The sequence below is a fragment of the Phyllobates terribilis genome, unplaced genomic scaffold (genome assembly GCF_046119375.1).
Source record: "Phyllobates terribilis strain yellow unplaced genomic scaffold, ASM4611937v1 Scaffold_7__3_contigs__length_470593459, whole genome shotgun sequence".
In the NCBI taxonomy this organism is placed as follows: Eukaryota; Metazoa; Chordata; class Amphibia; order Anura; family Dendrobatidae; genus Phyllobates; species Phyllobates terribilis.
Window position 1 is genome coordinate 39,514,789 of NW_027362767.1, and position 16,515 is coordinate 39,531,303.

Genomic DNA, 16,515 nt, shown 5'->3' on the forward strand with positions numbered 1-16,515 from the left:
ACGTGGTGTTAGCTCCTAATTTCAGCAGTGCTTGCAAGCTTAGACAGCAGCAGTAGTCGGTTTCCTTGGCAACCAGCCGTAATTAAGCGAAAAGTGGTTATAGCTCAAGAACAGCTGCAAATTTTAATAAGCAGTAAGTTACAAAAGTGCTTGTATTTAAAGGAACTGACAACATCCATCTATGAAGATGGAAATATCCCTTTAACCAGAGTTGGATCTGCTGCTGCTTTTACACTGTATGGGAACGGCTGCTCGCTAATGATCGTCCGCACCCCATAGAGTTTGATTACAGTTGGCAGCACAGCCCCTGAATGTGCTGCCGACAGAGCAACAGTCAGCCGATACTGCCACGTTTCCCTGGCCACTTATCAAGAACGAGTTTGTTTTTTTTCTTTGCAAATCAGCCGATTATCTCCCCTGTGTTAATGGCCTATTGCAGAGCCGCTTGGATAAAGGAAAACAGCAGAATTTAGAATGCAGCTCTTGCTGTGAGTCCAGAACTGAAACAAAAGTAACGACGGCAAATTAACAGTAAATTCACAAATAGTCTAGAAAAATTTTACGCAGACCTTGTTGCAAGATCGAACATAGACGACTACAGGAAATTAAAATCTGATCGTCATCATCCAGGATTAGAAGAAAAAGAAAACTTCCTTCTTAACACACAGCGCCCCCCTCCGTCCGCAGGTTATGTGAGGTATTGCAGAACTTTCCATGAGCTGCAGTACTAGACACGACCTGTAGACAGGGGGGGGGGGGGAGGTGCAGTAATCCTGGACAAACCCTTTAACACATTTTATAATTCCTGACATAGTGCAGGAGGTTAATAAACTCACTTACCTTGAGCTGCATCAAATATATGTGACTGCTGCCTGCGAATAAGATGCAATGTGGCACTCCTAACAAAACGAGGCAGCCCCTAATATTCACAGTGACGCCGTTCCTATCTCAGGAAGCTACAGAAAGGGGAGAAATCTGATTGTCTAACGCGACTACAACCCCATTGTGTTTTATGGATAAAAATAATGCACGCTGCCATTTTTTTTTCTCCAATAGTCCAAATGGAGAAATCACTTGTGTGCCTTGCACATATGGATTAAAAATAAATTTTTCTGAACCATCCCTTAAAGGTGCTGTCACTCTAAAGGAACTTTTTTTTTTTATTTACTCAAATGCATTTATTTTAGACTTAAAATTTTTTTTACAATTGGGTTTCATTAAAAGTTTGGCACGGTACGCCTTGTTTTTGTTGCATTGTCGACTGCGGGTTACAAAATCGGCTAAGAATCCATCAGCGACCTCGTGGTTGGGAAAGTTTAAAGCTTCCCCCACCATACTGTATAGATGGGACCTATGTAATCCACTCCTCCCATACACAGAAGTGCCCCTTGTGTTCTCCGAGTCGCTACCAGACATCTCGAACGGCGACTTATTGCAAAAAGGATCAAAATAAAGAGCCTGTAAAAAGGCCAAAACGCTGCAGCATTTTTTAGTAAAAAGAAAAAAATATATATATTTTAGCTCCAAAAACAGTAGATCCGTCTGGATTCTAAGGTTTGCCTTCACTGACAGCAAGCTGAGATATTGCAAATGGTGAGCAATTAAAAAAAAAAAAAAATCAAAAAGAAAGTCGGAGGACGCAGTCATAGGGTAATAGTGCAAATGTGAAAACTTTCTTCTCTGAAAACTGCTCCTTAGTGAAAAAATAACTCCTATAAAGATACAGATTCGATCTTAGAAGAATATACATAGGAGATTTCCTAAATTTATTACAAAAATCCACACGTCAAAAAAAAAAAAAAAGTCAGAAAAGTAGATTCACTTAATTTCCATAAGTGCCGCCACCGTGTCCAGCTGCGGGTGAGCGGGGGGCTCGTATATTACACCAGCCTCGCCCACGGCGGCTACTTCCGACTCGTGAACAAACACCAATTCCTGTCCATGGTGGAAGCCAAAAACTTGTGTGCACGAGGCGCTGGCAATGATGTCTGAGGAGATGAAAGCGTCAACTCCTTGGAAGCTTTCGCTGCATGTCTTTTCAGTAATGGTTGGTGGAGAAGCATTAGAAGGAAGGGCAAAGTCAGCCGGAAGACAAGAGAGCGGAGGGACAAGGCTGCCTGGTAAAACCTCATCGGGCCGTGTGTCGTCCTGCGTAATGTGACTGCAAAATTCATCACCTGGACTTTCCTCTGAACGATCCGTAGAGTTCTGTACGGAGTCACCCGATTCTCCACCGAGCAGAGGCGGAGCGGCCTCCATCATGTCCTGGTCTATACCACATGGAATAGACCCTGGATCGGTAATCACAGCCAGCTCCTTAGCTTCTTCCTCCATCACAATTGTGACTGACGGTTCACAGACTTGTACGGTACAATTTATTGTAACATCTGAACGTGTGTCGTTTCCACAAAGTAACTCATCAGCCATGAGATCTGCACGATATAAAACATGTTACACAAGTAAAGTACAGTTATCCTAGAAAATATAACTACAATACTGCCCCCTATGTACAACAATATAACTGCTAGAATACTGCCCCCTATGTACAAGAATATAACTACTATAATGCTGCTCCCTATGTACAACAATATAACTACTATAATACTGCCCCCTATGTACAAGAATATAACTACTATAATACTGCTCCTATATACAAGAATATAACTATAATACTGCTCTCTATGTACAAGAATATAACTGCTATAATACTGCCCCTATATACAAGAATATAACTACTATAATACTGCTCCTATGTACAAGAATATAACTACTATAATACTGCCCCTATGTAAAAGAATATAACTGCTATAATACTGCCCCTATGTACAATAATATAACTGCTATAATACTGCCCCTATATACTAGAATATAACTACTATAATACTGCCCCTATATACAAGAATATAACTACTATAATACTGTCCCCTATGTACAAGAATATAACTACTATAATACTGTCCCCTATGTACAAGAATATAACTACTATAATACTGCCCCTAAATACAAGAATATAACTATTATAATACTGCCCCCTATGTACAATAATATAACTACTATAATACTGCCCCCTATGTACAAGAATATAACTACTATAATACTGCCCCCTATGTACAATAATATAACTACTATAATACTGCCCCCTATGTACAATAATATAACTACTATAATACTGCTTCTATGTACAAGAATATAACTACTATAATACTGCTCCTATGTACAAGAATATAACTACTATAATACTGCTCCTATGTACAAGAATATAACTACTATAATACTGCTCCTATGTACAAGAATATAACTGCTATAATACTGCCCCCTATGTACAAGAATATAACTGCTATAATGCTGCTCCCTATGTACAAGAATATAACTACTATAATACTGCTCCTGTGTACAAGAATATAACTACTATAATACTGTCCCCTATGTACAAGACTATAACTACTATAATACTGCCCCCTATGTACAAGACTATAACTACTATAATACTGCCCCCTATGTACAAGAATATAACTACTATAATACTGCTCCTATATACAAGAATATAACTACTATAATACTGCTCCTATGTACAAGAATATAACTACTATAATACTGCCCCTATATACAAGAATATAACTACTATAATACTGCTCCTAAATACAAGAATATAACTATTATAATACTGCCCCCTATGTACAAGAATATAACTACTATAATACTGCCCCTATATACAAGAATATAACTACTATAATACTGCTCCTATGTACAAGAATATAACTACTATAATACTGCCCCTATGTAAAAGAATATAACTGCTATAATACTGCTCCTATGTACACGAATATAACTACTATAATACTGCCCCTATGTACAAGAATATAACTACTATAATACTGCCCCTATATACCAGAATATAACTACTATAATACTGCCCCTATATACAAGAATATAACTACTATAATACTGCCCCTATGTACAAGAATATAACTACTATAATACTGCTCCTATGTACAAGAATATAACTACTATAATACTGCTCCTATGTACAAGAATATAACTACTATAATACTGTTCCTATGTACAAGAATATAACTACTATAATACTGCTCCTGTGTACAAGAATATAACTACTATAATACTGCCCCTATATACAAGAATATAACTACTATAATACTGCCCCCTATGTACAAGAATATAACTACTATAATACTGCCCCCTATGTACAAGAATATAACTACTATAATACTGCCCCTATGTACAAGAATATAACTACTATAATACTGCTCCCTATGTACAAGAATATAACTACTATAATACTGCTCCTATGTACAAGAATATAACTACTATAATACTGCTCCTGTGTACAAGAATATAACTACTATAATACTGCCCCTATATACAGGAATATAACTACTATAATACTGCTCCTATGTACAAGAATATAACTACTATAATACTGCCCCCTGTGTACCAGAATATAACTACTATAATACTGCCCCTATGTACAAGAATATAACTACTATAATACTGCTCCTATGTATAAGAATATAACTACTATAATACTGCCCCTATGTACAAGAATATAACTACTATAATACTGCCCCTATGTACAAGAATATAACTACTATAATTCTGCTCCTATGTACAAGAATATAACTACTATAATACTGCCCCTATGTACAAGAATATAACTACTATAATTCTGCTCCTATGTATAAGAATATAACTACTATAATACTGCTCCCTGTGTACAAGAATATAACTACTATAATACTGCCCCTATGTACAAGAATATAACTACTATAATACTGCTCCTATGTACAAGAATATAACTACTATAATACTGCTCCTATGTACAAGAATATAACTACTATAATACTGCCCCCTATGTACAAGAATATAACTACTATAATACTGCCCCTATGTACAAGAATATAACTACTATAATACTGCTCCTATGTACAAGAATATAACTACTATAATACTGCTCCTATGTACAAGAATATAACTACTATAATACTGCTCCTATGTACAAGAATATAACTACTATAATACTGCTCCTATGTACAAGAATATAACTACTATAATACTGCTCCTATGTACAAGAATATAACTACTATAATACTGCTCCTATGTACAAGAATATAACTACTATAATACTGCCCCTATGTACAAGAATATAACTACTATAATACTGCTCCTATGTACAAGAATATAACTACTATAATACTGCTCCTATGTACAAGAATATAACTACTATAATACTGCTCCTATGTACAAGAATATAACTACTATAATACTGCTCCTATGTACAAGAATATAACTACTATAATACTGCTCCTATGTACAAGAATATAACTACTATAATACTGCTCCTATGTACAAGAATATAACTACTATAATACTGCCCCTATGTACAAGAATATAACTACTATAATACTGCTCCTATGTACAAGAATATAACTACTATAATACTGCTCCTATGTACAAGAATATAACTACTATAATACTGCTCCTATGTACAAGAATATAACTACTATAATACTGCTCCTGTGTACAAGAATATAACTACTATAATACTGCCCCTATATACAGGAATATAACTACTATAATACTGCTCCTATGTACAAGAATATAACTACTATAATACTGCCCCCTGTGTACAAGAATATAACTACTATAATACTGCCCCCTATGTACAAGAATATAACTACTATAATACTGCCCCCTATGTACAAGAATATAACTACTATAATACTGCCCCTATGTACAAGAATATAACTACTATAATACTGCTCCTATGTATAAGAATATAACTACTATAATACTGCTCCTATGTATAAGAATATAACTACTATAATACTGCCCATGTACAAGAATATAACTACTATAATACTGCCCCTATGTACAAGAATATAACTACTATAATACTGCTCCTATGTATAAGAATATAACTACTATAATACTGCCCCTATGTACAAGAATATAACTACTATAATACTGCCCCCTGTGTACAAGAATATAACTACTATAATACTGCTCCTATGTACAAGAATATAACTACTATAATACTGCTCCTATGTATAAGAATATAACTACTATAATACTGCTCCTATGTACAGGAATATAACTACTATAATACTGCTCCTATGTACAAGAATATAACTACTATAATACTGCCCCCTGTGTACAAGAATATAACTACTATAATACTGCCCCTATGTACAAGAATATAACTACTATAATACTGCTCCTATGTATAAGAATATAACTACTATAATACTGCCCCTATGTACAAGAATATAACTACTATAATACTACCCCTATGTACAAGAATATAGCTACTATAATACTGCCCCTATGTACAAGAATATAACTACTATAATACTGCCCCTATGTACAAGAATATAACTACTATAATTCTGCTCCTATGTATAAGAATATAACTACTATAATACTGCTCCCTGTGTACAAGAATATAACTACTATAATACTGCCCCTATGTACAAGAATATAACTACTATAATTCTGCTCCTATGTACAAGAATATAACTACTATAATACTGCCCCTATGTACAAGAATATAACTACTATAATTCTGCTCCTATGTATAAGAATATAACTACTATAATACTGCTCCCTGTGTACAAGAATATAACTACTATAATACTGCCCCTATGTACAAGAATATAACTACTATAATACTGCTCCTATGTACAAGAATATAACTACTATAATACTGCCCCCTATGTACAAGAATATAACTACTATAATACTGCCCCTATGTACAAGAATATAACTACTATAATACTGCTCCTATGTACAAGAATATAACTACTATAATACTGCTCCTATGTACAAGAATATAACTACTATAATACTGCTCCTATGTACAACAATATAACTACTATAATACTGCTCCTATGTACAAGAATATAACTACTATAATACTGCTCCTGTGTACAAGAATATAACTACTATAATACTGCCCCTATATACAGGAATATAACTACTATAACTACTATAATACTGCCCCCTGTGTACAAGAATATAACTACTATAATACTGCCCCCTATGTACAAGAATATAACTACTATAATACTGCCCCCTGTGTACAAGAATATAACAACTATAATACTGCCCCCTATGTACAAGAATATAACTACTATAATACTGCCCCTATGTACAAGAATATAACTACTATAATACTGCTCCTATGTATAAGAATATAACTACTATAATACTGCCCCTATGTACAAGAATATAACTACTATAATACTGCCCCCTATGTACAAGAATATAACTACTATAATACTGCCCCCTATGTACAAGAATATAACTACTATAATACTGCCCCTATGTACAAGAATATAACTACTATAATTCTGCTCCTATGTATAAGGATATAACTACTATAATACTGCCCCCTATGTACAAGAATATAACTACTATAATACTGCCCCTATGTACAAGAATATAACTACTATAATACTGCTCCTATGTACAAGAATATAACTACTATAATACTGCTCCTATGTACAAGAATATAACTACTATAATACTGCTCCTATGTACAAGAATATAACTACTATAATACTGCTCCTATGTACAAGAATATAACTACTATAATACTGCTCCTATGTACAAGAATATAACTACTATAATACTGCTCCTATGTACAAGAATATAACTACTATAATACTGCTCCTATGTACAAGAATATAACTACTATAATACTGCTCCTATGTATAAGAATATAACTACTATAATACTGCCCCTATGTACAAGAATATAACTACTATAATACTGCCCCCTATGTACAAGAATATAACTACTATAATACTGCCCCCTATGTACAAGAATATAACTACTATAATACTGCCCCTATGTACAAGAATATAACTACTATAATTCTGCTCCTATGTATAAGGATATAACTACTATAATACTGCCCCCTATGTACAAGAATATAACTACTATAATACTGCCCCTATGTACAAGAATATAACTACTATAATACTGCTCCTATGTATAAGAATATAACTACTATAATACTGCCCCTATGTACAAGAATATAACTACTATAATACTGCCCCCTATGTACAAGAATATAACTACTATAATACTGCCCCCTATGTACAAGAATATAACTACTATAATACTGCCCCCTATGTACAAGAATATAACTACTATAATACTGCCCCCTATGTATAAGAATATAACTACTATAATACTGCTCCTGTGTACAAGAATATAACTACTATAATACTGCCCCTATATACAGGAATATAACTACTATAACTACTATAATACTGCCCCCTGTGTACAAGAATATAACTACTATAATACTGCCCCCTATGTACAAGAATATAACTACTATAATACTGCCCCCTGTGTACAAGAATATAACAACTATAATACTGCCCCCTATGTACAAGAATATAACTACTATAATACTGCCCCTATGTACAAGAATATAACTACTATAATACTGCTCCTATGTATAAGAATATAACTACTATAATACTGCCCCTATGTACAAGAATATAACTACTATAATACTGCCCCCTATGTACAAGAATATAACTACTATAATACTGCCCCCTATGTACAAGAATATAACTACTATAATACTGCCCCTATGTACAAGAATATAACTACTATAATTCTGCTCCTATGTATAAGGATATAACTACTATAATACTGCCCCCTATGTACAAGAATATAACTACTATAATACTGCCCCTATGTACAAGAATATAACTACTATAATACTGCTCCTATGTATAAGAATATAACTACTATAATACTGCCCCTATGTACAAGAATATAACTACTATAATACTGCCCCCTATGTACAAGAATATAACTACTATAATACTGCCCCCTATGTACAAGAATATAACTACTATAATACTGCCCCTATGTACAAGAATATAACTACTATAATACTGCTCCTATGTATAAGAATATAACTACTATAATACTGCTCCTATGTATAAGAATATAACTACTATAATACTGCCCATGTACAAGAATATAACTACTATAATACTGCCCCCTGTGTACAAGAATATAACTACTATAATACTGCTCCTATGTACAAGAATATAACTACTATAATACTGCTCCTATGTATAAGAATATAACTACTATAATACTGCTCCTATGTACAGGAATATAACTACTATAATACTGCTCCTATGTACAAGAATATAACTACTATAATACTGCCCCCTGTGTACAAGAATATAACTACTATAATACTGCCCCTATGTACAAGAATATAACTACTATAATACTGCTCCTATGTATAAGAATATAACTACTATAATACTGCCCCTATGTACAAGAATATAACTACTATAATACTACCCCTATGTACAAGAATATAGCTACTATAATACTGCCCCTATGTACAAGAATATAACTACTATAATACTGCCCCTATGTACAAGAATATAACTACTATAATTCTGCTCCTATGTATAAGAATATAACTACTATAATACTGCTCCCTGTGTACAAGAATATAACTACTATAATACTGCCCCTATGTACAAGAATATAACTACTATAATTCTGCTCCTATGTACAAGAATATAACTACTATAATACTGCCCCTATGTACAAGAATATAACTACTATAATTCTGCTCCTATGTATAAGAATATAACTACTATAATACTGCTCCCTGTGTACAAGAATATAACTACTATAATACTGCCCCTATGTACAAGAATATAACTACTATAATACTGCTCCTATGTACAAGAATATAACTACTATAATACTGCTCCTATGTACAAGAATATAACTACTATAATACTGCCCCCTATGTACAAGAATATAACTACTATAATACTGCCCCTATGTACAAGAATATAACTACTATAATACTGCTCCTATGTACAAGAATATAACTACTATAATACTGCTCCTATGTACAAGAATATAACTACTATAATACTGCTCCTATGTACAAGAATATAACTACTATAATACTGCTCCTATGTACAAGAATATAACTACTATAATACTGCTCCTGTGTACAAGAATATAACTACTATAATACTGCCCCTATATACAGGAATATAACTACTATAACTACTATAATACTGCCCCCTGTGTACAAGAATATAACTACTATAATACTGCCCCCTGTGTACAAGAATATAACAACTATAATACTGCCCCCTATGTACAAGAATATAACTACTATAATACTGCCCCTATGTACAAGAATATAACTACTATAATACTGCTCCTATGTATAAGAATATAACTACTATAATACTGCCCCTATGTACAAGAATATAACTACTATAATACTGCCCCCTATGTACAAGAATATAACTACTATAATACTGCCCCCTATGTACAAGAATATAACTACTATAATACTGCCCCTATGTACAAGAATATAACTACTATAATTCTGCTCCTATGTATAAGGATATAACTACTATAATACTGCCCCCTATGTACAAGAATATAACTACTATAATACTGCCCCTATGTACAAGAATATAACTACTATAATACTGCTCCTATGTATAAGAATATAACTACTATAATACTGCCCCTATGTACAAGAATATAACTACTATAATACTGCCCCCTATGTACAAGAATATAACTACTATAATACTGCCCCCTATGTACAAGAATATAACTACTATAATACTGCCCCCTATGTATAAGAATATAACTACTATAATACTGCTCCTATGTACAAGAATGTAAAGAGTAACTTACCCGGCGTCTGTTCTTCGTGGATGAACAACGTGTTCACTGTGGATATTTCTGTGGTCGGACTCTCACTTTCTGTTTCGTCCAGTTTTGATCTTTTGGATGGCGGCATCTTCTCTTCTATTGAACACTACCACAGAGCATATTATAATTAATATTCATCGACCAATAATATTTAAATCAGATCATTATTTGGGGAGAGACCTCTTACCTCATTATTCTCCTCTTGTGACTGTATTCTCTGTTCTTCTGATGTTTCTTCTGGGAGAGGAGAAACTTCTACAATCTGTTCTGCAGAAATGCCCAAAGATGCTGCCACCTAGTGGACATAAAACACATCACATGAAGAGCAGAGAGTTATCCCTTCATTAGCCAAATTGCATGAAAAAATGTAGGGCTCCCATGTGTTACACTCAGGGCAAATCTACAGGATGGGTCATAAATCTCTTGATAGAGGATCGTCCCACCACATATACATGATAGGCGACAGCCCCTTTAACTCACCTTACTATCAGTAACTTCAAGAATCTTTCCCGCCCCATTACTGAAATACTCTTCAGCCAACATTCGGACCATGGAGTGCAATTTCTCCAATTCTTTGTATAGGTGCGGAAACAAAGGCTCGTCTGGATGTTCCCGTTTGACCTTTAAAAAAAAAAAGCACACAGTAAAAAGCACAAACAGTAATATAAGATAAAGGCACATACAAAACAAAAAAAGTCTAAAGAATCAGTGCACCAACCTTCACAAGCGAGTAATCACAGACAGAGAGGCGCTCGGAAAGACACGGTGCAACGTGCTCCCTTATGTCTGCATCGTCACACTGCTGAATGAGCTGCAAAAGATGGAGAGAAAGAGTATATAGTGTACGTACACAGGGCCGGCACCAGCAGAATAGCGAGTGCAGCTCTGGAGTATAATACAGGATGTAACTCCGGATCAGTAATGTAATGTATGTACACAGTGACTGCACCAGCAGAATAGCGAGTGCAGCTCTGGGGTATAATACAGGATGTAACTCAGGATCAGTAATGTAATGTATGTACACAGTGACTGCACCAGCAGAATAGTGAGTGCAGCTCTGGAGTATAATACAGGATGTAACTCAGGATCAGTAATGTAATGTATGTACACAGGGCCGGCACCAGCAGAATAGTGAGTGCAGCTCTGAAGTATAATACAGGATTTAACTCAGGATCTGTACAGGATAAGTAATGTAATGTATGTACACAGGGCCTGCACCAGCAGAATAGCGAGTGAAGCTCTGGGGTATAATACAGGATGTAACTCAGGATCAGTAATGTAATGTATGTACACAGGGCCGGCACCAGCAGAATAGCGAGTGCAGCTCTGGGGTATAATACAGGATGTAACTCAGGATCAGTAATGTAATGTATGTACACAGTGACTGCACCAGCAGAATAGTGAGTGCAGCTCTGGAGTATAATACAGGATGTAACTCAGGATCAGTAATGTAATGTATGTACACAGGGCCGGCACCAGCAGAATAGCGAGTGCAGCTCTGGGGTATAATACAGGATGTAACTCAGGATCAGTAATGTAATGTATGTACACAGTGACTGCACCGGTAGAATAGTGAGTGCAGCTCTGGAGTATAAAACAGGATGTACAGGATGTAACTCAGGATCAGTAATGTATGTACACAGTGACTGCACCAGCAGAATAGTGAGTGCAGCTCTGGAGTATAATACAGGAGGTAACTCAGGATCAGTACAGGATAAGTAATGTAATGTATGTACACAGTGACTGTACCAGCAGAATAGTGAGTGCAGCTCTGGAGTATAATGCAGGATGTAAGTTATTAGCCTGTAAAGAGCCCAGTTCTCGGCTTCCTCACACAGACTTACGATTCATATGATGGATATACATATTGTACTCACTTCTTTTGCTGTCAGTGCGTTCTGCTCAGAGGAGGCAATGGCCAATGCTTTCCGGGGGCGTCCGAATCTCCTGGCTGTTTTCTGCCGCCGTCCCTGACACGTGGTTGATACTGAAGCAAACTCAAGTCCATCATTATCTAAAGTTAGAAGTCTGGAGTGATCGGGGTTCAGGGGGTCCTCTAACAGCCTCTTCTTGGGTCTCGGTATTGGTTTCTGAAACACAAATCACATTATATAAAGACAATGATACCATGCCATTAATAAACTAAGGTCCAACCCTTAGGGACGCAGCGCCCCGGCTCAGTGAGGAGCAGCCTCCTTCTGTGCACACAGCGCCAGTCTCTGACCGATCAGAACCCTCACCTTTGGTTGACCAGGCAGCGAATTCCCACCAACACCAGATTCTCCGTTTTTCTTGGCCTCGATAACTACTGCCGGCTCCATCTGCCCGTGACCGGGGTACAGCCTGTAGTGTCGGGACAGTCCTCCTTTACCCATATAGGACTTCTCACACGTCTGACACTGGAACAGGGCGTTTTTCACTGTGTTCGGCAGCACTTCGCTCGGTGCTTTCTCCTTCGCGCCTTTCTCCTCTTCGTCCGTGCTCAGCTCCGAATAGTCTTCTGAATCTGAGGGGCTGTCTTGAATCATGTCACCCACTTTAAGGAACTTGTAGTCCTTGGCTTTGTGTTTGGGGGGCCGAGATATACGTCCGGAGCGGGTCTTAATCTTTATGGCCTTCTTGCGTTTATGGCCTTTGTTCTGCGCGTGGTCGGTCAACGTGCGAGCGCCGTTCTGCGAGTGCATGACTAAGGATTCCCCGGTGTTCCTATTAAGGTCGAGGGTCCTCGGTTTTGCAGTGGACAGCTGAGCCGAGCGAACGAGGATTTGGATCGGAGACTCCAGAGCGGACGCGTTTACCACCAATGGCTGCCCCGAATCGCTCAGAGACTTGATCTGCACGACCTGTGTGCCGAGGAGACAGGGACCGGCGTTCTTCACATGGACGCCGCTCAGGTTAAGCACCACCGGATCCGCGCTTTTCTTCGCCTGGAGACCGGGGACGGGATTGAGCTGCAGCGAAAATAAAATTATTATTCACACATAATGCTAAGACTTCCCACAGCTGAGGATTCGTTACAATGTGCCACATCAATCCTCCAGCTAAGCATCCTTCTCTTCTTGTGTTTGCTGCATTGTATCAGTCCAGATATAACCAAGGGGCCCGAGTCCTCACAGGGGATTAGGAAAACTGGATACAATTGTAACAAACCCTCAGCCATGAGAAGCAACAAGGGGCTGGTATACGGTTACATTTGCGTCTTTTTTCAGGAGCAAAAACGATTCTAAAAGTGACTTTATTTGTGTTAACTTTACAGGTGTTTTTTTGGTCATCCAGAAGTTTCTTCCTAGCTCATCATTTTCGACTTTTTGGGAACTAATGTTATTTTTTGAGTGCAAAATCTAATTTTTATTTTTTGATTATCGTGCAACTCTTTACTCTAAAGTAGCAAAAAAAATAATCTGAATTTTTGCCAATTCATGAAATCCTGTATAATAGTTTAAAAAATAATGTGGAGCAAAAAATGAAAATAAAAAGGCTAATAAATATTTATATGTACATATATGCAGAAACTGTTAATGGGGAGCAGCATTTTTTTTTTTGCTTTCTTTTTATTCGCTTTCTGATTGATCCAGCGACGCGTTTCATCCCCCTAAGCCCTGTGCGCGCTATCAACACGTTTTTTCCCGCAGAGGAGACTCATTGGGAGGATTTCGTGCATTTTTGTACATTGAATTTGCTTTGAAATCCACGTATTTTAATAAAATTTGCATTCATTTTGCAAAAAAAACAAACAGAAAATAAGCGGCGTTATGCCCAGACGAGTTACCTTAGTTTCCGGGATCCTGGATGCGAGGGTCCCCTCTTGTAGGACCACAGGGTGGGCTACTGTCTGCAGCTGCGGGACCGGAGTGGGCCCCCCGATTGTTGGCAAGAGGCCTTGATGCGTCGCCATGTTTGGGGCACCCGAGGGCGTTGTAGCGGTCTCCCGGCCTCTGTCTGCAGCCTCCATAGTGAGGTTTAATGCACTTTCCATGGCCATATCCTCCTCATCGCCATTTGCCACCCCGGGGGCTCCAACCAGAACCATCCCGGGGTGCGCGGCCTCCATGATGGCGGTTTCCATGACTGCGGCCTCCATGATGCCAGTTTCCATGACTGCAGTCTCCATAACTGCGGCCTCCATGACACGACCTCCAGCCTCCAGCCTGACCTCAGGGTGGGCAACCTCCAGCACACGGCCCCCATTTAGTAGCCTCCCCCCGGGCACCAGGCTCCCGTCCGGCTGCACGTAGTAGACGGTGTCACTATGAGAGATGCTCTGCAGGATTTCCGGGCTCAGGGCGTCCCCTCCGCCTCCCTCATGTACGAACACCACCTGTCCGGGGTCACCGTGCTCCTCTACCACCACCTGCACGTACTCCTGCACCGCGGCGCTCACCACCTCCGCCATGTTTCCGGGGCAACCCAGCGCCGCCATTTTGTTGGAGTTTTTGTCGCCGATATATAAAACTTCGTCTGTCGTTTTTCAATCAGTGTCAGTGTCCAGGACGCAGCTCCAAATGAGGAGGAAGCAGTCACGGGGTTTTCCTTTTAGTTTTTTTTTTTCTTCCGATCACGGAAGGTCAAAATAGGAAGTGCTGTACGGTGGCCGACGTGATTCAAAATTCAGAGCGCGTTTTTAGTTTACTGAGTTCGGATGAGTGACAGCTTTACGGTCATGAATTTGCTACAAAGTTAGTAATGGAAAAATGGTAAATCTATAAATCACAGACACTGATTAGTGGAATAATAAAAGTTTATTAAAAATAAAAAATGAAAAGCTAATGGCCCGTACGGGGATCGAACCCGCGACCTTGGCGTTATTAGCACCACGCTCTAACCAACTGAGCTAACCGGCCAGCTGATGGCAGAGGAGGCAAAATGTTTTAAAATCACAAGTATACAGTGAAACTACAGGACAAACTATTGTGAGGAAGAAGTCCTGCTGGACCTGCAAAGTGAGCAAATCCTCTTATAAAACCCGTGTTGCGACATTATTACTCCTGGCATGCTACATCGCTGCATGAAATCCTTGCTCTCTGACGTCACTGTGTAATACTCCCGCCTGACCACGTCACCCAACGTGGCGCTGTTATAGGAGTCGCGGTTTTCTGTAATGTAATAATTATGGACGTTTCTCACTGACGATGCTGAAATTGGTTTCATATTCGCAGAATTTAGATTTTTTTTTTGTGTGATTTTTACAAGTTTAATTAGAAGCAGTAATGATCCCTATGATAAAACGTGAATAGTCTCACAAGCAGCTACCGAAGATATAAAAGTAGCGCCGAAACGTGTTAAATGCCTCGCATCAAATTTAGGTCTCTTAAGAGTGGCCTGAATGAGTTCTGGGCCATCTCAGCGCAGCCGGTATGATGACGTCACTCAAGGCCGCCATCAGGGCATCACTGCCCTTACTGCTGTATGGGGCCCGGTGAACAGAAGCAAAGAGGGGGGTCACCTAGTCCGGGCCTCTCCCTCTTGTGCTTCTGCTCATCATGCCCCAGGGTATAATAATGCATCATGCTCTCTGCGCTGGGAGCTTTCCTGGAGCTCCACGGCTGTCAAAACAGAACGGGCGCGCAGCTCCAGGGGAGCTCCCTCCGCCTCTTCTGTGACGCGCTGGTGATGTCATCTCGTAGGCATGTACGCGCACCACTCGCCAGGATACCAGTCCAGAAGTGGAGCTGCAGGGGATCGTATGAGAGGTAAGTATGAAAAACTTTTTTTATATTTTTAAAGAAAATTAATTAAATCGGTGTGGTGGGAGCAAAT

General features: G+C 38.1%; 1 protein-coding gene and 1 non-coding gene across 2 annotated transcripts; both read right to left on the reverse strand.

Annotated features, from left to right (window-relative positions):
• Positions 1-1,151: 1,151 nt before the first annotated feature.
• Positions 1,152-15,332, reverse strand: ZNF839 (zinc finger protein 839). The gene is made up of 8 exons (XM_073638389.1): positions 14,528-15,332; positions 12,999-13,709; positions 12,636-12,848; positions 11,477-11,569; positions 11,239-11,379; positions 10,946-11,053; positions 10,741-10,864; positions 1,152-2,432 (listed from the first exon to the last, which is right to left on the reverse strand). Exons 1-8 carry the CDS (start codon positions 15,176-15,178, stop codon positions 1,819-1,821), a joined length of 2,655 nt encoding a protein of 884 aa, XP_073494490.1. The 5' UTR covers positions 15,179-15,332; the 3' UTR covers positions 1,152-1,818.
• Positions 15,333-15,525: 193 nt separating this feature from the next.
• On the reverse strand, positions 15,526-15,599 carry TRNAI-AAU (transfer RNA isoleucine (anticodon AAU)). The gene has a single exon. It is a non-coding gene; the product is annotated as a tRNA-Ile (tRNA).
• Between the last annotated feature and the right edge of the window lie 916 nt (positions 15,600-16,515).

Coding starts and splice junctions, on each gene's coding strand:
- ZNF839 (XM_073638389.1), bottom strand. CDS start 15,178: ATGGCGGCGCTGGGTTGCCCCGGAAACATGGCGGAGGTGGTGAGCGCC. Junction 12,849..12,998: donor CGCTGCCTGGTCAACCAAAG/GTGAGGGTTCTG, acceptor TTTGTGTTTCAG/AAACCAATACCGAGACCCAA. Junction 2,433..10,740: donor CCACGAAGAACAGACGCCGG/GTAAGTTACTCT, acceptor TATATCGTGCAG/ATCTCATGGCTGATGAGTTA.